The 21,441-nt window shown below is 52.6% G+C and overlaps 1 protein-coding gene across 5 annotated transcripts in view; it reads right to left on the bottom strand.

Moving 5' to 3' along the window:
* Positions 1 to 16,848, bottom strand: part of LOC144078686 (uncharacterized) — a 39,860-nt gene extending 23,012 nt beyond the window's left edge. For 2 of the 5 annotated variants that reach the window (XM_077607323.1, XM_077606997.1), the window contains exons 1-3: positions 16,647 to 16,848; positions 2,766 to 2,875; positions 2,543 to 2,689 (exon numbers count right to left, since the gene is read on the bottom strand). In XM_077607323.1, coding sequence (XP_077463449.1) covers positions 2,543 to 2,689; positions 2,766 to 2,875; positions 16,647 to 16,691 — 302 coding nt within the window. In that variant the 5' untranslated portion in view covers positions 16,692 to 16,848. Of the gene's footprint in view, positions 1 to 107; positions 1,733 to 2,542; positions 2,690 to 2,765; positions 2,876 to 16,646 lie in introns of those variants that run through there. The other 3 variants (XM_077607160.1, XM_077607245.1, XM_077607079.1) reach the window with 2 other exon arrangements.
* Between the last annotated feature and the right edge of the window lie 4,593 nt (positions 16,849 to 21,441).

Genomic DNA, 21,441 nt, shown 5'->3' with positions numbered 1-21,441 from the left:
AAATTTCATTTCAATATTTATGTGTAACACCAGCTACAGTAACACGTTGACATGCGAGTGCCTCGACGTATGGGGACGTATGAGTAAAATACCGAGCAAATATTTACCTTGAGATACGAGACAAATTTACGAGCATTCGAGACAATTTGGCGGCCAGGCCGCGAGAGGCTGCTTATGATTTCAGCGTACTGTCTTTCCCGCTACTTCTCCCTCGTGCAAAGATCTCTACGAGCACTGGGCGGAGTGTTGAATTTTTTTCCGTGTTTTTTTTGGGTGTTAGTCAGTGCAGAAGGGAAACAATGGATCCAAAGCAAGCCGGTGCAATGAAGGGTAGTGCGAAGAAAACGTGTGTGATGACAATCGATATTAAGCACGAAATAATCGAAAAACATTAGTCACTGAGCTGGCTCGCCAATACGGATGTGGAAGCAGGAAGTTTGCTTTGAAAGCCGCGGTGGAATTCATTAACCTCTTTGCCTTGTTTATTGCACAAGGTTTAAATTTAGTGTAACATAAGATTAAAACTTTAAGTGTGTATAAGAATCTAAGTTCATTTAAGTTAAATTTAAAGTTTGTTACGTTACGAGCGCATCTGTCAAGTCTCTCTCTCTCTCTGTCCCTCCCTCCCATTCGTGAACTCCCCTTTGTATTCAATAATGCCTCATTTTATTATTAAACATCATAACCACTAGTTATTTGTTACTCTGTTAGTAGATGGTGAATTACAACCAATAAATGTTTTTCCATTGTAATATCCTGTTTTTGGTGTTTTTTTTTTTCAGAGGCTGAGAACGAATTAATTTGTATTTAGTTCATTTCTATGGGACATGCTGATTTGAGATACGAGTAAATCGATCCCGGCACGCATTAAGTTCGTATCTCAAGGTATGACTATATACATTTTCAATTATTTATTTCTTTTATTAATGATTTAAACCTAAAAAATACATTTCAACCAATTATTTTCTATTTATATATTCTATGTAATTTTCTTAGTAATTTACAGTGGTACCTCGTCACACGACCGCTTGTCATACAAAATTCTCGTCTTACGACGGAAATTTCGATCGAATAATTCGCCCGTCATGTGATCAAAATTTCGTGATGCGACCAAGCTTTTTTGCATATCTTTCGTGTTTAACAATATCTACGAGCACTGAACGAGTTTTTCCTCCTACGCATCGACCAGGAAACGCACAACGCGCATGCGCGGGCAAAAAGAGGGCTTTCTGGGTAATGAAGTATACTCGTGCACACAACGCCGATAGGCAATGGCACTCTTTCTCAGAATGAAACTTCATTACCCACAATCAATACGTGGCTAAGCTGAGCTGTTGCATTTCCTGTTATTTTTATTATCTAATACGAGGAGTATTATATTACTTCTCGTTCGCTGCTCCTAAGAACATCAGTGGCACTGGCTCGCAATTCCCTCTTTGTAATATTTCTGGTCGCAACTCTCTCTCATAGGCGCCGTTCAAAGCGGTTGCAACCAGAGCCATTTCAACGAGGGAGTTGCGAGCCGGTCTTTATGAGCAGCGGAGCGATCGCTAAAATGTACTACAAGACTATTTCTCGTTGGCAAGTGGTCGTGGGTTATCCTATTGTGAGGACATTTGTGTGAATCATTTTCGGAATATTTTGAAGGGAATACGTAGTACGACAGCAAACAGCCCATCGATAGCGAATGTGAGGGTGGAGGCGTGGCAAACCGCCAACCAGACTTAACAAGATTACAACAAAATTAGAATTCATGTTTCAGAACCCCCTACTCCCCCCCCCGCCCCCAAACGTCTCTGTCTCCCGTCTGCGAAATCCGCCCAATTTTAGTTAGATTAAACACATTTTATTACTATTAAACCACTAGTTATGTGTTACTTTGTTAATAGATGGCAAATTAGAAGAAATAAAACATTTTTTCCAATCAAAATATGTTTTTGGTGTTTTTTCAGAGAGTTGGAACGAAATAATGTGTTTCCCATTCATTTCAATGGGAAACGTCCGCTCGAGTTACGAGAATCTCGTCATACGATCTCAGTCCCGGAACGGATTAAGATCGTATGTCGAGGTACCATTGTATTTTGATTTCCAATTTTGTTTTATTCAATATATATATATATATATATATATATATATATATATATATATATATATATATATATATATATATATATATATATATATATATATATATATATATATATATATATATATATTTTAAAACATGGTAATTTATTTTTTATTTTGTTTGGGCACTTTCTTTACTACTGTCTTAGTGCACACGAGAATTTGCACTTCCGTGCCTCAGAAGATGCAAGCTTCGGTCTGTGGCGTGAGGGGGGAGGGGGAGGGATCATCTAATCTTTATTGTTATCAAAATGTAACTAAACTTTATTTAGCATTTTTCATGTTTTGTAAGGGTTATTATATTACTCTGTACTAATCGTACCTAACTGAAATTATATATATCAGATAATTAATCAATTAGTATAATTCTCGTAACAGACCTTGTTGTGGGTGTTTGTCGAAGCTTTGGACTCACATTAAGATCTGGGCGAGTTCTTCCACTTGAGGTAGGACAACACTCAGCACCTCTTGTGAGATCTTATACAGGATGCTTTGCCACATTTTCAACAGCACCATAAAAGCATTGCAATCAAAATGACCATATTCTATTAAGTCCCACATCCTGGAAGGCGAAAATTACAGATGTTTACTCGGTGTTAGCATGTGCATGGACGACTTGTAAATTGTGTTGGACTTACTCTGCTGTTAAGCCGTCAAGGTACACCTGTAATTCGCTTTTGAAGAAGTCAGTTGCAAGCAGGGGCATGTTCAGATTGCTGCACCGCAGATATTTGGCTTCAAATGGTGACTGGCAAGAGAAAAAAAACATAAATGACTCAATTGAACTCGGGCAAAGGTATGATACATTACAAGATGGAAGGCGTTATACTTATGAAATATTCAGGTTACGAAAAGCCTCAATGAGAAAATCTTGTACCAAGATACGAAAGAAATTCATGTTATGAAACGGAAAATTGAAAAAAAAAAATCAAACATCCCGTAATGTATATACACTTCCTGTATCCTGTATTTATTGTGAAATTGGCATCATAGAGTTGCTCTCCTACAGGCTGTCTCCCAACACCATTGCCATCGGCGTGAGGTGCGACTCCATGCTCGATGATGCTTTTTCTGTCTTGATTGCCATTAAAGAGTTCTAACAGTGTTTTGTGAGTTTCTCAAGTTTACTTTAAGCCACAATATTCTTCATTTTTGGCCCCAATAAAGCCTTAGGCCCTAATGGGTTTAGTGTGCAGTGTTTGCAGTGTGTCACAAGAAATTGCAATAAATCATACAATGTAATATTCAGAGAGAAAAATTAATATGAATATAACGAGATTAAAATTGAACGTTAAATTATAGATTATACTATTACAAGATTCAAATTATGAAACACCCATTCTGTTAATTATTTTTCCTCTAACATGAACCGGAAGTTGTTTGGTTTCGAGGGCATTAACTTTTGGCAACGTAAAGACTGAGCATAATTTTTTGCGTAATATTAAGAGATTTAAGTAATATTTGGAGGAAAGTCATGAAATTATGCGTCAACTTTTGTTGACATTAGGTCAGTGTAAAAAAATAGATTTTGGAATAATTTTGAAGGTTTATGTGATTCCTGCTGATAAAACTTTGATGAGAATGACTATTAAAGGCCGGCTAATTAATTTGATTGGGAAAGCCCGAAGAAAACCCAAAATTTCATATTTTATTTGTGAGGACTTGGGACTCCCGAGTCAGAAGGAGGGGTGATTTATGATTACAAATTAAAGTTTGTCATTTATATATGAAATCTAAGTTAAACAAGACTATAAATATTTACATTTTTTATATGATAATATAACGATTATCACTTTTGCCAATACAATTTTTTAAAAGCCTATCAGCGTCGAGGTACCAGTCTTTTTGCAAAGCGCCACATTGACTACTTTCACCAAAGCCAACACAAGTTTCTGTCGCATATTCAACAATAAAATTAAAGCTTTCCGACGCCTGACTCTTGACGGTGCGTATTTGTCTTTTCAGTTCTCCTGTCTTTAGTTTATCCTTAACTTGCTCCTCCATATTGGGGATACCAGGTCAAAAAAGATGCGGACTTGCGGAGGCGAATGTTATTAAGGGAGGGAGAGAAAGGGAGAGGGAGAGAGCCCGGGAGGGAGGGAGCCCGAGAGGGAGAGAAAGGGAGAGGGAGAGAGCCCGGGAGGGAGAGAAAGGAAGAGGGAGAGAGCCCGGGAGGGAGAGAAAGGGAGAGGGAGAGAGCCTGGGAGGGAGAGAAAGGGAGAGGGAGAGAGCCCGGGAGGGAGAGAAAGGGAGAGGGAGAGAAAGGGAGAGGGAGAGAAAGGGAGAGGGAGAGAAAGGGAGAGAGCCCAGGAGGGAGAGAAAGGGAGAGGGAGAGAGCCCGGGAGGGAGGGAGCCCGAGAGGGAGAGAAAGGGAGAGGGAGAGAGCCCGGGAGGGAGAGAAAGGGAGAGGGAGAGAGCCTGGGAGGGAGAGAAAGGGAGAGGGAGAGAGCCCGGGAGGGAGAGAAAGGGAGAGGGAGAGAAAGGGAGAGGGAGAGAAAGGGAGAGGGAGAGAAAGGGAGAGGGAGAGAAAGGGAGAGGGAGAGAAAGGGAGAGAGCCCAGGAGGGAGAGAAAGGAAGAGGGAGAGAGCCCGGGAGGGAGAGAAAGGGAGAGGGAGAGAAAGGGAGAGGGAGAGAGCCCGGGAGGGAGAGAAAGGGAGAGAGCCCGGGAGGGAGAGGTAGAGAGCCCGGGAGGGAGAGAGCCCGGGAGGGAGAGAAAGGGAGAGGGAGAGAGCCCGGGGGGATGGGGGGGGGAGAGAAAGGGAGAGGGAGAGAAAGGGTGAGGGAGAAAGTCTGGGAGGGAGAGAAAAGGAGAGGGAGAGAGCCCGGGGGGAGAGAAAGGAAGAGGGAGAGAGCCCGGGAGGGGGGGGAGAAAGGGAGAGAGCCCAGGGGGAGAGAAAGGGAGAGGGAGAGAGCCCGGGAGGGAGACAAAGGGAGAGGGAGAGACCCCGGGAGGGAGAGAAAGGGAGAGGGAGAGAGCCCGGGAGGGAGAGAGCCCGGGAGGGAGAGAAAGGGAAAGGGAGAGAGCCCGGGAGGGAGAGAAAGGGAGAGGGAGAGAAAGGGAGAGAGCCCGGGAGGGAGAGAAAGGGAGAGGGAGAGAGCCCGGGAGGGAGAGAAAGGGAGAGGGAGAGAAAGGGAGAGAGCCCGGGGGGAGAGAAAGGAAGAGGGAGAGAGCCCAGGGGGAGAGAAAGGGAGAGAGCCCGGGGGGAGAGAAAGGGAGAGGGAGAGAGCCCGGGAGGGAGAGAAAGGGAGAGGGAGAGAAAGGGAGAGAGCCCGGGAGGGAGAGAAAGGGAGAGGGAGAGAGCCCGGGAGGGAGAGAAAGGGAGAGGGAGAGAAAGGGAGAGAGCCCGGGAGGGAGAGAAAGGGAGAGGGAGAAAGCCCGGGGGGAGAGAAAGGAAGAGGGAGAGAGCCCGGGGGGAGAGAAAGGGAGAGAGCCCAGGGGGAGAGAAAGGGAGAGAGCCCGGGAGGGAGAGAAAGGGAGAGGGAGAGAAAGGGAGAGGGAGAGAAAGGGAGAGGGAGAGAAAGGGAGAGGGAGAGAAAGGGAGAGAGCCCAGGAGGGAGAGAAAGGGAGAGGGAGAGAGCCCGGGAGGGAGGGAGCCCGAGAGGGAGAGAAAGGGAGAGGGAGAGAGCCCGGGGGGAGAGAAAGGAAGAGGGAGAGAGCCCGGGGGGAGAGAAAGGGAGAGAGCCCAGGGGGAGAGAAAGGGAGAGAGCCCGGGAGGGAGAGAAAGGGAGAGGGAGAGAAAGGGAGAGGGAGAGAAAGGGAGAGGGAGAGAAAGGGAGAGGGAGAGAAAGGGAGAGAGCCCAGGAGGGAGAGAAAGGGAGAGGGAGAGAGCCCGGGAGGGAGGGAGCCCGAGAGGGAGAGAAAGGGAGAGGGAGAGAGCCCGGGAGGGAGAGAAAGGGAGAGGGAGAGAGCCTGGGAGGGAGAGAAAGGGAGAGGGAGAGAGCCCGGGAGGGAGAGAAAGGGAGAGGGAGAGAAAGGGAGAGGGAGAGAAAGGGAGAGGGAGAGAAAGGGAGAGAGCCCGGGAGGGAGAGAAAGGAAGAGGGAGAGAGCCCGGGAGGGAGAGAAAGGGAGAGGGAGAGAAAGGGAGAGGGAGAGAAAGGGAGAGAGCCCGGGAGGGAGAGAAAGGAAGAGGGAGAGAGCCCGGGAGGGAGAGAAAGGGAGAGGGAGAGAGCCCGGGAGGGAGAGAAAGGGAGAGAGCCCGGGAGGGACAGAAAGGGAGAGGGAGAGGGAGAGAGCCCGGGAGGGAGAGAAAGGGAGAGGGAGAGAGCCCGGGGGGGGGGGGGGGGGGGGGGAGAGAAAGGGAGAGGGAGACAAAGGGAGAGGGAGAGACCCCGGGAGGGAGAGAAAGGGAGAGAGCCCGGGAGGGAGAGAGCCCGGGAGGGAGAGAAAGGGAGAGGGAGAGAAAGGGAGAGGGAGAGAAAGGGAGAGAGCCCGGGAGGGAGAGAAAGGGAGAGGGAGAGAGCCCGGGAGGGAGAGAAAGGGAGAGGGAGAGAGCCCGGGAGGGAGAGAAAGGGAGAGGGAGAGAGCCCGGGGGGAGAGAAAGGAAGAGGGAGAGAGCCCGGGGGGAGAGAAAGGGAGAGAGCCCAGGGGGAGAGAAAGGAAGAGGGAGAGAGCCCGGGGGGAGAGAAAGGGAGAGAGCCCAGGGGGAGAGAAAGGGAGAGAGCCCGGGGGGAGAGAAAGGGAGAGAGCCCGGGAGGGAGAGGGAGAGAGCCCGGGAGGGAGAGAAAGGGAGAGGGAGAGAAAGGGAGAGAGCCCGGGAGGGAGAGAAAGGGAGAGGGAGAGAGCCCGGGGGGAGAGAAAGGAAGAGGGAGAGAGCCCGGGGGGAGAGAAAGGGAGAGAGCCCAGGGGGAGAGAAAGGAAGAGGGAGAGAGCCCGGGGGGAGAGAAAGGGAGAGAGCCCAGGGGGAGAGAAAGGGAGAGAGCCCGGGGGGAGAGAAAGGGAGAGAGCCCGGGAGGGAGAGAAAGGGAGAGGGAGAGAGCCCGGGAGGGAGAGAAAGGGAGAGGGAGAGAGCCCGGGAGGGAGAGAAAGGGAGAGGGAGAGAGCCCGGGAGGGAGAGAAAGGGAGAGGGAGAGAGCCCGGGAGGGAGAGAAAGGGAGAGGGAGAGAGACCGGGAGGGAGAGAAAGGGAGAGGGAGAGAGACCGGGAGGGAGAAAAAGGGAGAGGGAGAGAGCCCGGGAGGGAGAGAAAGGGAGAGAGCCCGGGAGGAAGAGAAAGGGAGAGGGAGAGCCCGAGAGGGAGAGAAAGGGAGAGAGCCCGGGAGGGAGAGAAAGGGAGAGGGAGAGCCCGGGAGGGAGAGAAATGGAGAGGGAGAGAGCCCGGGAGGGAGAGAAAGGAAGAGGGAGAGAGCCCGGGGGGGGAGAGAAAGGGAGAGGGAGAGAGCCCAGGGGGAGATAAAGGGAGAGAGCCCGGGGGAGAGAAAGGGAGAGGGAGAGAGCCCGGGAGGGAGAGAAAGGGAGAGGGAGTTAGCCCGGGAGGGAGAGACAGGGAGAGGGAGAGAAAGGGAGAGGGAGAGAGCCCGGGAGGGAGAGAAAGGGAGAGGGAGAGAGCCCGGGAGGGAGAGAAAGGGAGAGGGAGAGAAAGGGAGAGGGAGAGAAAGGGAGAGGGAGAGAAAGGCAGAGGGAGAGAAAGGGAGTGGGAGAAAGCCCAGGGGGAGAGAAAGGGAGAGAGCCCGGGGGGAGAGAAAGGGAGAGGGAGAGAGCCCGGGAGGGACAGAAGGAAGGGAGAGAAGGGAGGGAGAGAAAGGGAGAGGGAAAGAAAGGGAGAGAAAGGGAGAGGGAGAGAAAGGGAGAGAGCCCGGGAGGGAGAGAAAGGGAGAGAGGCCGGGAGGGAGAGAAAGGGAGAGGGAGAGAAAGGGAGAGAGCCCGGGAGGGAGAGAAAGGGAGAGAGCCCGGGAGGGAGAGAAAGGGAGAGGGAGAGAGCCCGGGAGGGAGAGAAAGGGAGAGGGAGAGAGCCTGGGAGGGAGAGAAAGGGAGAGGGAGAGAGCCCGGGAGGGAGAGAGCCCGGGAGGGAGAGAGCCCGGGAGGGAGAGAAAGGGAGAGGGAGAGAGCCCGGGAGGGAGAGAAAGGGAGGGAGAGAGCCCGGGGGGAGAGAGAGGGAGAGAGCCCAGGGGGAGAAAAAGGGAGAGGGAGAGATCCTTGGGGGGGAGGGGGGGGAGAAAGGGAGAGGGAGAGAGCCCGGGGGAGAGAGCCTGGGGGAGAGGGAGAGAGCCCGGGGGAGAGAGCCTGGGGGAGAGGGAGAGAGCCCGGGGGGAGAGGGAGAGAGCCCGGGGGAGAGGGAGAGAGCCTGGGGGAGAGGGAGAGAGCCGAGGGAGAGGGAGAGAGCCCGGGGGAGACGGAGAGGGAGAGCCGGGGGGAGAGAGCCCGGGGGGAGAGGGAGAGAGCCTGGGGGAGACGGAGAGGGAGAGAGCCCGGGGGGAGAGCCCGGTGGGAGAGGGAGAGAGCCCGGGGGAAGAGGGAGAGAGCCCGGGGGGAGAGGGAGAGAGCCCGGGGGGAGAGGGAGAGAGCCCGGGGGAGAGGGAGAGAGCCCGGGGGAGAGGGAAAGGGAGAGAGCCCGGGGGGAAAGGGAGAGGGAAGGGGAGATAGCCCGGGGGAAGAGGGAGAGAGCCCGGGGGGAGAGGGAGAGAGCCCGGGGGAGAGGGAGAGAGCCCGGGGGGAGAGGGAAAGGGAGAGAGCCCGGGGGGAGAGGGAGAGGGAAGGGGAGATAGCCCGGGGGGAGAGGGAGAGAGCTCTGGGAGAGAGGAAGAGAGCCCGGGGGGAGAGGGAGAGAGCCCGGGGGAGAGGGAGAGGATGAGAGCCCGGGGGGATCGTGTGCGGTCGATTGGTCGCCGGTCTTTTGGTCATTGGTCTTTTGGTCGTGGTCTTTAGGTCGCCCGGAAGTTTGGTCGTATTTTGGGTCGCCGGTCTTTTTTATCGCCAGTCTTTGGGTCGTCTTTTGGTCGCCTGATCGGCTACTGCCATCTGCTGTCAATTTATTAAATAGCAGATGGTGTTTTTATTGAAGCAGTCCAATGAACCTTCATTCTCTCTGGAGAACTTGCAATGTTGAAATACTTTAGATTAGATGGTCATTTTTATCAAACAAATAAAAGTATTAGTATACTTTTAGTTAGACAGTATTTAGATCGTTCCAACAGTATTTAGACCCTAAATACTGTTGAAACGATCTAAATACTGTTGAAACGATCTAATTACTGTTGAAACGATCCAAATATCTAATATCAAAATATCAATAAGAGCACTCATTTAACACATCAATAAGAGAACTCATTTAACACATCGGCTGCTGCCATTGACTGTCATAGGCGTCCAATGAACCTTCATTCTCTCTGGGAGAACTTGCAATGTTGAAATACTTTAGATTAGATGGTCATTTTTATCAAACATCAAAATATCAAGAGCACTCATTTAACACATCAATAAGAGCACTCATTTAACACATCGGCTGCTGCCATTGACTGTCATAGGCGTCCAATGAACCTTCATTCTCTCTGGGAGAACTTGCAATGTTGAAATACTTTAGATTAGATGGTCATTTTTATCAAACATCAAAATATCAATAAGAGCACTCATTTAACACATCAATAAGAGCACTCATTTAACACATCAATAAGAGCACTCATTTAACATCGGCTGCTGCCATTGACTGTCATAGGCGTCCAAAGAACCTTCATTCTCTCTGGGAGAACTTGCAATGTTGAAATACTTTATATTAGATGGTCATTTTTTAATCAAACATCAAAATATCAATAAGAGCACTCATTTAACACATCGGCTGCTGCCATTGACTGTCATAGGCGTCCAATGAACCTTCATTGTCTCTGGGAGAACTTGCAATGTTGAAATACTTTAGATTAGATGGTCATTTTTATCCAACATCAAAATATCAATAAGAGCACTCATTTAACACATCAATAAGAGCACTCATTTAACACATTGGCTGCTGCCATTGACTGTCATAGGCGTCCAAAGAACCTTCATTCTCTCTGGGAGAACTTGCAATGTTGAAATACTTTAGATTAGATGGTCATTTTTTTATCAAACATCAAAATATCAATAAGAGCACTCATTTAACACATCGGCTGCCATTGACTGACATAGGCATCCAATGAACCTTCATTCTCTCTGGGAGAACTTGCAATGTTGAAATACTTTATATTAGATGGTCATTTTTATCAAACATCAAAATATCAATAAGAGCACTCATTTAACACATCGGCTGCTGCCATTGACTGACATAGGCGCCCAATAAACCTTCATTCTCTCTGGGAGAATGAATGGGAGAATCTCTCTTAAGGTAGAAAAATCGTTAAGAATGCCCAGAAAAGTGTTCCAAAAGCGGAGTAATAGTTTTTAAAACAGCATTTAATGATTAAATACAAATACTGGAGCTTTTCAGACATTAATTGGGGGTGATTTTCCCGGGGGAAAGACAGCGATAAAAATCGGCGCGACCAAATGCGACGACCATTTGCGAAAGGGCCTACATTTCACTAAAACGGGGTAAAATACGCACTTATTGATGAAATACAAATACCGGAGCTTATCAGACATGACTACCGGGCTCTGGGGGTGATTTTCCCGGGGGAAAGACAGCGATAAAAGTCGGCGCGACCAAATGCGACCATTCGCAAAAGTGCCAAAAATGCACTAAAATGCGGTAAAATCAGCACTTAGTGATGAAATACAAATACTGGAGCTAAAATGACAATCAATGGCAGCAGCCGATGTGTTAAATGAGTGCTCTTATTGATATTAGATATTTAGATCGTTTCAACAGTATTTACATCTTTTCAAAAGTATTTAGAGTCTAAATAATGTTGAAACGATCGAAATACTGTCGAACTAAAAGTATACTAACACTTTTATTTGTTTGATACTGTTGAAACGATCTAAATACTGTCTAACTAAAAGTATACTAATATTTTTATTTGTTTGATAAAAATGACCATCTAATCTAAAGTATTTCAACATTGCAAGTTCTCCCAGAGAGAATGCAGGTTCATTGGACGCCTATGACAGTCAATGGCAGCAGCCAATGTGTTAACTGAGTGCTCTTATTGATATTTTGATGTTTGATAAAAATGACCATCTAATCTAAAGTATTTCAACATTGCAAGTTCTCCCAGAGAGAATGAAGGTTCATTGGACGCCTATGACAGTCAATGGCAGCAGCCGATGTGTTAAATGAGTGCTCTTATTGATGTTAAATGAGTGCTCTAATTGATATTTTGATATTAGATATTTGGATCGTTTCAACAGTATTTAGATCGTTTCAAGGGGAGAGGATGAGAGCCCGGGGGAGAGGGAGAGGATGAGAGCCCGGGGGGAGAGGGAGAGGATGAGAGCCCGGGGGGAGAGGATGAGAGCCCGGGGGAGAGGGAGAGGATGAGAGCCCGCGTGGGAGAAGGAGGGGGAGAGGATAAGAGCCTGGGGGGGAGAGGGAGAGAGCCCGGAAGGGAGAGGGAGAGCCAGGAGCGAGAGGGAGAGAGCCCGGGGGGGAGAGGGAGAGAGCCCGTGGGGAGAGGGAGAGAGCCCGTGGGGAGAGGGAGAGAGCCCGGGGGGGGGGAGAGGGATAGAGCCCGGGGGGAGAGGGAGAGAGCCCGGGGGGGAGAGGGAGAGACTCCGGGGGGAGAGGGAGAGAGCCCGGGGGGGAGAGGGAGAGACTCCGGGGGGAGAGGGAGAGGATGAGAGCCCGGGGGGGAGAGGGAGAGAGCCCGGGAGGTAGAGGGAGAGCCAGGAGCGAGAGGGAGAGAGCCCGGGGGGGAGAGGGAGAGAGCCCGTGGGGAGAGGGAGAGAGCCCGGGGGAGAGGGAGAGAGCCCGGGGGGAGAGGGAGAGAGCCCGGGGGGAGAGGGAGAGGATGAGACTCCGGGGGGAGAGGGAGAGAGCCCGGGGGGAGAGGGAGAGAGCCCGGGAGGGAGAAAGCCTGGGGGAGAGGGAGAGAGCCCGGGGGGAGAGGGAGAGAGCCCGGGGGGAGAGGGAGAGAGCCCGGGGGAGAGGGGGAGAGCCCGGGGGAGAGGGAGAGAGCCTGGGGGAGAGGGAGAGGATGAGAGCCCGGGGGGAGAGGGAGAGGATGAGAGCCCGGGGGGAGAGGGAGAGGATGAGACTCCGGGGGGAGAGGGAGAGAGCCCGGGGGGAGAGGGAGAGAGCCCGGGAGGGAGAAAGCCTGGGGGAGAGGGAGAGAGCCCGGGGGGAGAGGGAGAGAGCCCGGGGGGAGAGGGAGAGAGCCCGGGGGAGAGGGGGAGAGCCCGGGGGAGAGGGAGAGAGCCTGGGGGAGAGGGAGAGAGCCCGGGGGGAGAGAGCCCGGGAGGGAGAGGGAGGGAGCATGGGAGGGAGAGGGAGGGAGCATGGGAGGGAGAGGGAGAGAGCCCGGGAGGGAGAGGGAGAAAGCCCGGGAAGGAGAGGGAGAGAGCCCAGGAAGGGGGAGAGAGAGTGCCCGGGAGGGAGAGGGCGAGGGAGAGGGAGAAAGCCTGGGAGAGGGAGAGAGCCCGGGAGGGAGAGGGGGAGAGCCTGGGAGGGAGAGGGAGAGAGCCCGGGAGGGAGAGAGCCCGGGAGGGAGAGGGAGAGGGGGGGAGCCCAGGAGGGAGAGAGCCCGGGGGGGAGAGTGAGAGAGCCCGGGGGGGAGAGTGAGAGAGCCCGGGAGGGAGAGGGAGAGAGCCCGGGGGGAGGGGGAGAGGATGAGAGCCCGGGGGGAGGGGGAGAGGATGAGAGCCCGGGGGAGAGGGAGAGGATGAGAGCCCGGGGGGAGAGGGAGAGGATGAGAGCGCGGGGGGAGAGGGAGAGGATGAGAGCCCGCGGGGGAGAGGGAGAGGATGAGAGCCCGCAGGGGAGAGGGAGAGGATGAGAGCCCGCGGGGGAGAGGGAGAGGATGAGAGCCCGGGGGGAGAGGGAGAGAGCCCGGGAGGGAGAGGGAGAGCCAGGAGCGAGAGGGAGAGAGCCCGGGGGGGAGAGGGAGAGAGCCCGTGGGGAGAGGGAGAGAGCCCGGGGGGGAGAGGGAGAGAGCCCGGGGGGAGAGGGAGAGAGCCCGGGGGGAGAGGGAGAGAGCCCGGGGGGGAGAGGGAGAGACTCCGGGGGGAGAGGGAGAGGATGATAGCCCGGGGGAGAGGGAGAGAGCCCGGGAGGGAGAGCCAGGAGCGAGAGGGAGAGAGCCCGGGGGGAGAGGGAGAGAGCCCGGGGGGGGAGAGGGAGAGACTCCGGGGGGAGAGGGAGAGGATGATAGCCCGGGGGAGAGGGAGAGAGCCCGGGAGGGAGAGGGAGAGCCAGGAGCGAGAGGGAGAGAGCCCGGGGGGGAGAGGGAGAGAGCCCGTGGGGAGAGGGAGAGAGCCCGGGGGGGAGAGGGAGAGAGCCCGGGGGGGAGAGGGAGAGAGCCCGGGGGGAGAGGGAGAGGATGAGAGCCCAGGGGGGAGAGGGAGAGAGCCCGGGGGGAGAGGGAGAGAGCCCGGGGGAGAGGGAGAGAGCCCGGGGGGAGAGGGAGAGGGCCCGGGAGGGAGAGGGAGAGAGCCCGGGACTCCCGGGCACTCTCCCTCCCGGGCACTCTCCCTCCCGGGCACTCTCCCTCCCGGGCCAGGAGGGAGAGGGAGGGAGCATGGGAGGGAGAGGGAGAGAGCCCGGGAGGGAGAGCGAGAAAGCTCGGGAAGGAGAGGATGAGAGCCCGGGGGAGAGGGAGAGGATGAGAGCCCGGGGGGAGAGGGAGAGGATGAGAGCGCGGGGGGAGAGGGAGAGGATGAGAGCCCGCGGGGGAGAGGGAGAGGATGAGAGCCCGCAGGGGAGAGGGAGAGGATGAGAGCCCGCGGGGGAGAGGGAGAGGATGAGAGCCCGGGGGGAGAGGGAGAGAGCCCGGGAGGGAGAGGGAGAGCCAGGAGCGAGAGGGAGAGAGCCCGGGGGGGAGAGGGAGAGAGCCCGTGGGGAGAGGGAGAGAGCCCGGGGGGGAGAGGGAGAGAGCCCGGGGGGAGAGGGAGAGAGCCCGGGGGGAGAGGGAGAGAGCCCGGGGGGGAGAGGGAGAGACTCCGGGGGGAGAGGGAGAGGATGATAGCCCGGGGGAGAGGGAGAGAGCCCGGGAGGGAGAGCCAGGAGCGAGAGGGAGAGAGCCCGGGGGGAGAGGGAGAGAGCCCGGGGGGGGAGAGGGAGAGACTCCGGGGGGAGAGGGAGAGGATGATAGCCCGGGGGAGAGGGAGAGAGCCCGGGAGGGAGAGGGAGAGCCAGGAGCGAGAGGGAGAGAGCCCGGGGGGGAGAGGGAGAGAGCCCGTGGGGAGAGGGAGAGAGCCCGGGGGGGAGAGGGAGAGAGCCCGGGGGGGAGAGGGAGAGAGCCCGGGGGGAGAGGGAGAGGATGAGAGCCCAGGGGGGAGAGGGAGAGAGCCCGGGGGGAGAGGGAGAGAGCCCGGGGGAGAGGGAGAGAGCCCGGGGGGAGAGGGAGAGGGCCCGGGAGGGAGAGGGAGAGAGCCCGGGACTCCCGGGCACTCTCCCTCCCGGGCACTCTCCCTCCCGGGCACTCTCCCTCCCGGGCCAGGAGGGAGAGGGAGGGAGCATGGGAGGGAGAGGGAGAGAGCCCGGGAGGGAGAGCGAGAAAGCTCGGGAAGGAGAGGGAGAGAGCCCAGGAAGGGGGAGAGAGAGAGCCCGGGAGGGAGAGGGAGAGCCCGGGAGGGAGAGGGAGAGGGAGAGGGAGTGAGCCCGGGAGGGAGAGGGCGAGGGAGAGGGAGAGCCCGGGAGGGAGAGTGAGAGAGCCCGGGAGGGAGAGGGCGAGGGAGAGAGCCCGGGACGGAGAGTGAGAGACCTCGGGAGGGAGAGTGAGAGAGCCCGGGAGGGAGAGAGCCCGGGAGGGAGAGTATGAGGGAGAGAGCCCGGGAGGGACAGGGAGAGAGCCCGGGAGGGAGAGAGCCCGGGAGGGAGAGGGAGGGGGAGAGAGCCCAGGAAGGAGAGGGAGAGAGCCCGGGAGGGGGAGGGAGAAAGCCTGGGAGAGGGAGAGAGCCCGGGAGGGAGAAAGCCTGGGAGAGGGAGAGAGCCCGGGAGGGAGAGGGGGACAGCCTGGGAGGGAGAGAGACCCTGGGAGGGTGACGGAGAGGGAGAGAGCCCGGGACAGGGAGAGAGCCTGGGAGGGAGAGAGCCCGGGAGGGAGAGGGAGAGGGGCGGAGCCCGGGAGGGAGAGGGAGAGAGCCCGGGAGGGAGAGTGAGAGAGCCCGGGAGGGAGAGGGAGAGAGCCCGGGAGGGAGAGTGTGAGGGAAAGAGCCCGGGAGGGAGAGGGAGAGAGCCCAGGAGGGAGAGAGCCCGGGAGGGAGAGGGAGAGAGCCCGGGAGGGAGAGGGAGAGAGCCCGGGAGGGAGAGGGAGAGAGCCCGGGTGGGAGAATGAGAGGGAGAGAGCCCGGGAGGGAGAGGGAGAGAGCCCGGGAGGGAGAGGGAGAGAGCTCGGGAGGGAGAGGGAGGGGGAGAGAGCCCGGGAGGGTGAAGGAGAGGGAGAGGGAGAGAGCCCGGGAGGGAGAGGGAGAGAGCCCGAGAGGGAGAGGGAGAGTTAGAGGGAGAGAGCCCTGGAAGGAGAGAGCCCGGGAGGGAGAGGGAGAGAGCTCGGGAGGGAGAGGGCGGGGGGAGAGCCCGGGAGGGAGAGGGAGAGAGCCCGGGAGGGTGAGGGAGAGAGCCCGGGAGGGTGAGGGAGAGAGCCCGGGAGGGTGAGGGAGAGGGAGAGAGCCCGGGAGGGAGAGAGCCCGGGGGAGGGAGAGAGCTCGGGGGTGGGAGAGAGCCTGGGGGGAGAGAGCCCGAGAGGGAGGGAGAGAGAGAGAGATCCCGAGGGGGGGAGAGAGAGAGGTAGAGAGCCCGAGAGGGAGAGACCCCGGGAGGGTGAAGGAGAGGGAGAGAGCTCGGGAGGGAGAGGGAGAGAGCCCGGGAGAGGGAGAGAGCCCAGGAGGGAGAGAGCCCGGGAGGTAGAGGTAGAGAGCCCGGGAGGGTGAGGGAGAGGGAAAGAGCCCGGGAGGGTGAGGGAGAGAGCCCGGGAGGGTGAGGGAGAGAGCCCGGGAGGGAGAGAGCCCGGGGGAGGGAGAGAGCTCGAGGGGAGGGAGAGAGCCTGGGGGGAGAGAGCCCGAGAGGGAGGGAGAGAGAGATCCCGAGGGGGGGAGAGAGAGAGGTAGAGAGCCCGAGAGGTAGAGAGCCCGAGAGGGAGAGGGAGAGGGAGAGAGATGATGACAAACAAAATATACTTTGTGTTTATTTGAACATTGTCAGGTTTTGACCACAGAGTTAATGGAGCAGCACTGCTTATGTCACTATCGCCATCTACTATCAAAGCCTTAAAGTGCAACGGCCAGAGAACTGGACAACAGTTGGCCCACGCACCCTAGCTTCGACATGTTTTACCCAGATGTCTTTAGAATACACGTGTGCTGCTACATGCACGTTACGCAAACACCACGTCTGAAATATCAAGACATAACCGATTAAGTCATGCTCATGTGCAAGTACCACTTGGGAAAAAAAATCTTGCCCGGAGGAAAGAAACTTTAAACTAAACTATGTGGTGTCACAAGACGTGAGATTTACTTACATTTTCACAGTGGGATTGCGTCGATGGATACCTCTGCTCGTTCATATTTCTATTTTTGGTCGAATTTTCGGAGAAGCAGTGCCTCCTGCCTTAATGAAAACTTTCAAAGTGAAGTATGTTGAAAGAAAAACATTTCATTACCTTTCGTCAAGAGAGAAGTTGCATAATCCATCTCTATTATTTGACGCATCCCACCTTGACAATTTGGGTGATGCGTCTACATACGACAAGTTTGTCACGTGACGTCAGCCAGCACTTCGTCTTCGCAAAAGCACATACGCACTGCAGTGTATTTTAGATAGTACGATTGCTCTACACATTTATTTAATCGATCATTTGTATTATTCACATTAATCGCCGGCAATGAAACATGATCATTCACTGCCAGACCTCCCGGATTAAATGGATGGAAATTATTAAAGTATTATTACCATGTCCAAAACAATGGACACCGCCTTCACGTTGCAGGTGCTCTGGTGAGACTTTTGTGGTGAACATGCTACCAAATTGGCCGTGCGTAACCATAAGTTCTCATCTCATTTTCTGAACCCCTTTATCCTCACGGGTCACAGGGAGTACTGGTTGATCACTCTACATTGCCCAAAGGTTTGAGTGTGAGTGTAAATGGTTGTCTGTCTCCTTGCTGTCTGTCTCCTTATGTGGAAATGTGGTCTTCTTATTGGCTGTTGTAGATTCATGCTAAAGCAGTCTCGACAATCTCATGTCATCTCATTTTCTGAAACCCAGCTGACTCGGGGGACACCCGGAATCGGTGGCCAGTCGATCGCAGGGCACAAGGAGACGGACAACCATGCACACTCACACCCATACCTAGGGGCAATTTAGAGAGTCCAATCAGCCTACCAAGCATGTTTTTTTGAATGTGGGCGGAAACCGGAGTACCGGGCTGCTCCAGTCTCGACAATTCACGTCGTAATGTAGAAGAGCGCATGTGAACTTTTCAAGTAATGTTGAGTTAATAGAAATGTAGCAACATTAAACCAGGATATTCAAATTGTTTTGGGGAAGTTATGGTGTTATGCGTAAGGAAGCTATTTAGGTTGATGTGTGCGTGTTTGTGTGCGTGCGTGCGCTTGCGTGTGTGTGAGAGAGAGATAGAAGGCAGTGTGAAGTTGATGCATACATACCCTTTTTTCGCATATTAACCGCCTTCACGTATAAGCCGCACCCTTAAAATTGTCTTAAAATCTTTGAATTTTATAATTTATCTCATATAAGACACCCCTGAGTCACAATTTTCACCTCCATATTCATGGTTTTAATACAGAGTACAAATATTTTATTTTGAAGGGAAAATCTTAAGTAAAATCATCGCATGTGGTATTTCGGAGATACTATGAATCGTGAAGAGGACATGACATAGAATGTTCAGTTCAAGGAAGTACTGTGAAAGGAGTTATTGTTCAGAACTCAGCTCAGCTTGCATCATCATCATCATCAAAACTGCCGATAACCACAGCGTCAGTGGCTCCCAGCTGTCAGCAGGGTGAGTCAGCATGGAAATACCCCCGATCCTCCCCCCCTATATAAAGTTTGCATCCTCCCTCTGAGGCACTCTCAATGTGATAACATCCATTGTTTGTATCATTGACAGTCACATTTTATTAAACTAGACGAGTACTTTATCACATTTCTGCCTCTGTTTCCATTATTGACCCTCCTGGAGCATTGGACGAACACGCGAGTGGACATCAACAGATTTCACTCTTCATTTGGTGATCCCGATCGTGAAAGGGGGAAGTAACCTACTTTCCATACGCACTGAGCTCTTGGGCGAAATTGTGGCCCCACAATTGATATGGAAAAAAGATATTTATCTTCTTAAATTTGATTTTGCTCTGAGTTTTGGTGCGTGTTGTAAGGTTCACTGTAAAGTTACAAATTTATAAGGCGGTTTTAAAGTAAAATGTGAGTTTGGAGTCATGTTAAAATATAGGCGGCCCGGCGGCTATCGGAGATTCAACAGCACACGCAATGGATGTTCTTTCAGGAGAAAGATCCCAATCTTTATTGCAAAAGCTTGCGTCTTTTATAGGCCCGTTATTGACAAAAAAGGGAAACATCTGCACTCTATCATCATCATTTTGGCGAAAACATCGCTTCCTTGGCAGGTCAACATGACTGGTTATGTAAACACAGGATGTTTCTCGACTCGCGGGGGCTTACACAACCGAGTTACACAGAGTTCAAGCAGCAGCCATGCACGTTCCTATACTATAATGCATAATGGATTCATTAGATCTAATTCCACAATAATCCCTCCTTTTGTAGTTAACTACAAAAATAGTACAGTTCCAACATTCGAACACATCACACAGTTCATTTCTTTTGAGCTTCCTGTGCAGGTCGGTCCCGACGAACGTGGCAGGAGCGATGTTTCCACTTTATTGTCACCCAAAGGATTATTGTGCCTCTGTAAGACTGGCATCTGGGGTCCCTCGGTCCCTTTTCTTCGATCACCTGCCGATGATCAGTACAGTGTTCACTGGAGGGACTCCAGGTCGGGGAAGTCGTCCCTCGTTGTCTTGGGATGGTGGCTTGGCACGCCACATGCAGGAGTTGGGTGCTCGCTCCACCTCTTCCCCGTCGGCAGCCTCCTGGACGGACGTTGTTGCCCCTCGCGGTTCCCTGCTGCTCGTGGTGTCCCTCAGTGAATGGCTCGTCCAACAGGAAGATTCTTCTCAGTTGACTCGCCCCGCCGAGCTTGCCCCTGGGTGGCTCGTCCAGCAGGAAGACTCTTCTCGGTTGACTCACCCCGCCGAGCTTGCCCCTGGGTGGCTCGTCCAACAGGAAGACTCTTCACGAGGGCTCCGAGCACTCTTTTATTTGCCTATTCTGCCTGACTGCCAGTGTCTATCGCCAAATGTGCGCCAGTGTACAGGTAATTGATGTGACTGGCTATTAGTGTCTTTAACCGAGTATATTGGGTAGAATGTGAATACTGCACTGTTATGGATAGTTTAAACCACATGTGTCAAACCGATTCCGCCCAGGGCCGCAGTGGGTCCTGGTCTTTGTTCCAACCGATCCAGTGCCGACATTTTAACCAATCAGGTGTCTTCTAAAATAAGTAGCACCTGACTTTAATTAACTGATTACACTTGCAAAAGGTATCCTCTTGTTGAGTTGGAATGAAAACCTGCACCCACTGCGGCACTTTGAGGACCGGTTTGACACCCCTGGTTTAAACTGTAAGATAACGCTATAATGCACAAAACCCTGATAATGGCTAAATACTATCATTGTTGAAATTGTATATGTTAGTCATGTTGTATACCTTGTATATATAAATGTCTCAATGTGTATCTGATATTACGTGGTTAGTTACTAGGTGTCTGGTAATATCTGCTTGCTAATCCCACTCTGTAACCTTAGTGGTAAATAGTCACAGGTGCCAATCGTTTAAGTGTCCCAATCCAATCCAATTCCCATCATACCTCATCTGCCGTCAAGACTATAAATCGCTGTCCCCATCCTCCAAGTCGTCTGAATTTGATAACATCAGGCTGCTCGTAGAGTAGTTGCGCCAGCTGTGCCTCTGCCACCTTGGTAACAGACACCGTAGTCATCTGCTTTGCAACAGCTTTCATTAGTATTCTCTTCAGAACGGGTATCACACAACAAAGCAAAAGGCATACTATTGTCAGAACTATTAGTAACACAATTATTCCCATCCTTGCCAATCTAGCATCCCAATACCCCAATTTTGAGTTTAGCCAATCGAACGACCATGCCTTGTATTTTCAGTTACTTCCTTGTTAGCTCACTAATTTTAGCCATTGCTTCCGTAATTGCTCCTTCCCTAGCAGTATTCATTGGAATGTAAGTCCAACACTGATCTCCAATCATATGACATACTCCTCCTTTTTCGGCAAAAATCCAATCCAAGGCCTGACGATTCTGCAACGTCATCCTAGATGTTTCCCGCAACTGCTCACTGATTGCCCTGAGGGCTTCATTTGTATAGTTAATGAAATGCTGCTGATTACAATATACATAATTAATCCATTCTGCATTTTTATTGGGAGTAATCCAGAGGACTATGGACTCTAAACCTGACTTAATTTCATTTCTGGCTTTGAAGTCCTCGGGGATACCCCTTGGTTGTCCTATTGAGTCTAAATAAACATGAGAGTCAGGAACCCTAACCCTAACCTATTCCCTCTTATAGTATTAAGAAGTTCAGCCACTCCTTTATACATTACTTTAACAGACATTCTCATTGTTACCTAAGTGCACAGACCAATCCAGTGCAACGGAAGAACATCCCGCAATATATCATTGACGCTTATCCAGTAGCTATCGGCTACGGCTGCTGTCTGTATGCCCAGAAATCGAAGGTACGGTATTGTCATTTATGCTATGGCACGGCTGATCAATTGGACCACTGACAAAAATAGGAGTCATATCTGCATGTAGTAACCAAGATAATACCCAAGTTACATTTCATTTCACCGTTGTATTACCCACTTGTACTTCTTGCTGCTCTCACTCTGAAACCCACCACTTGCAAAACATTCATATTCTGCATTTTTATCAACATCATATTTTGTGGGAGGACCCTCTAGGGCCATTGTGAACCCATAATCAGTACACATTCATTTTAGCACGTACGAGCAGTGGACTCATCAACTAGTGTGTCAGTCCGCATTGAATAGTGCACAATGGTAGTGAAAAACGTCAAATCCCTTGATTTTTGTGTGCCCACTCTCGGTCTTTGCACTCTTGCCTCTGTTCTTCTGCACATGTTTTAAAACTGTTTTTGTCTGGGATC

Source organism: Stigmatopora argus, chromosome 1 (genome assembly GCF_051989625.1).
Source record: "Stigmatopora argus isolate UIUO_Sarg chromosome 1, RoL_Sarg_1.0, whole genome shotgun sequence".
Lineage (NCBI taxonomy): Eukaryota > Metazoa > Chordata > Actinopteri > Syngnathiformes > Syngnathidae > Stigmatopora > Stigmatopora argus.
This window is presented reverse-complemented; position numbering and strand designations above follow the sequence as displayed.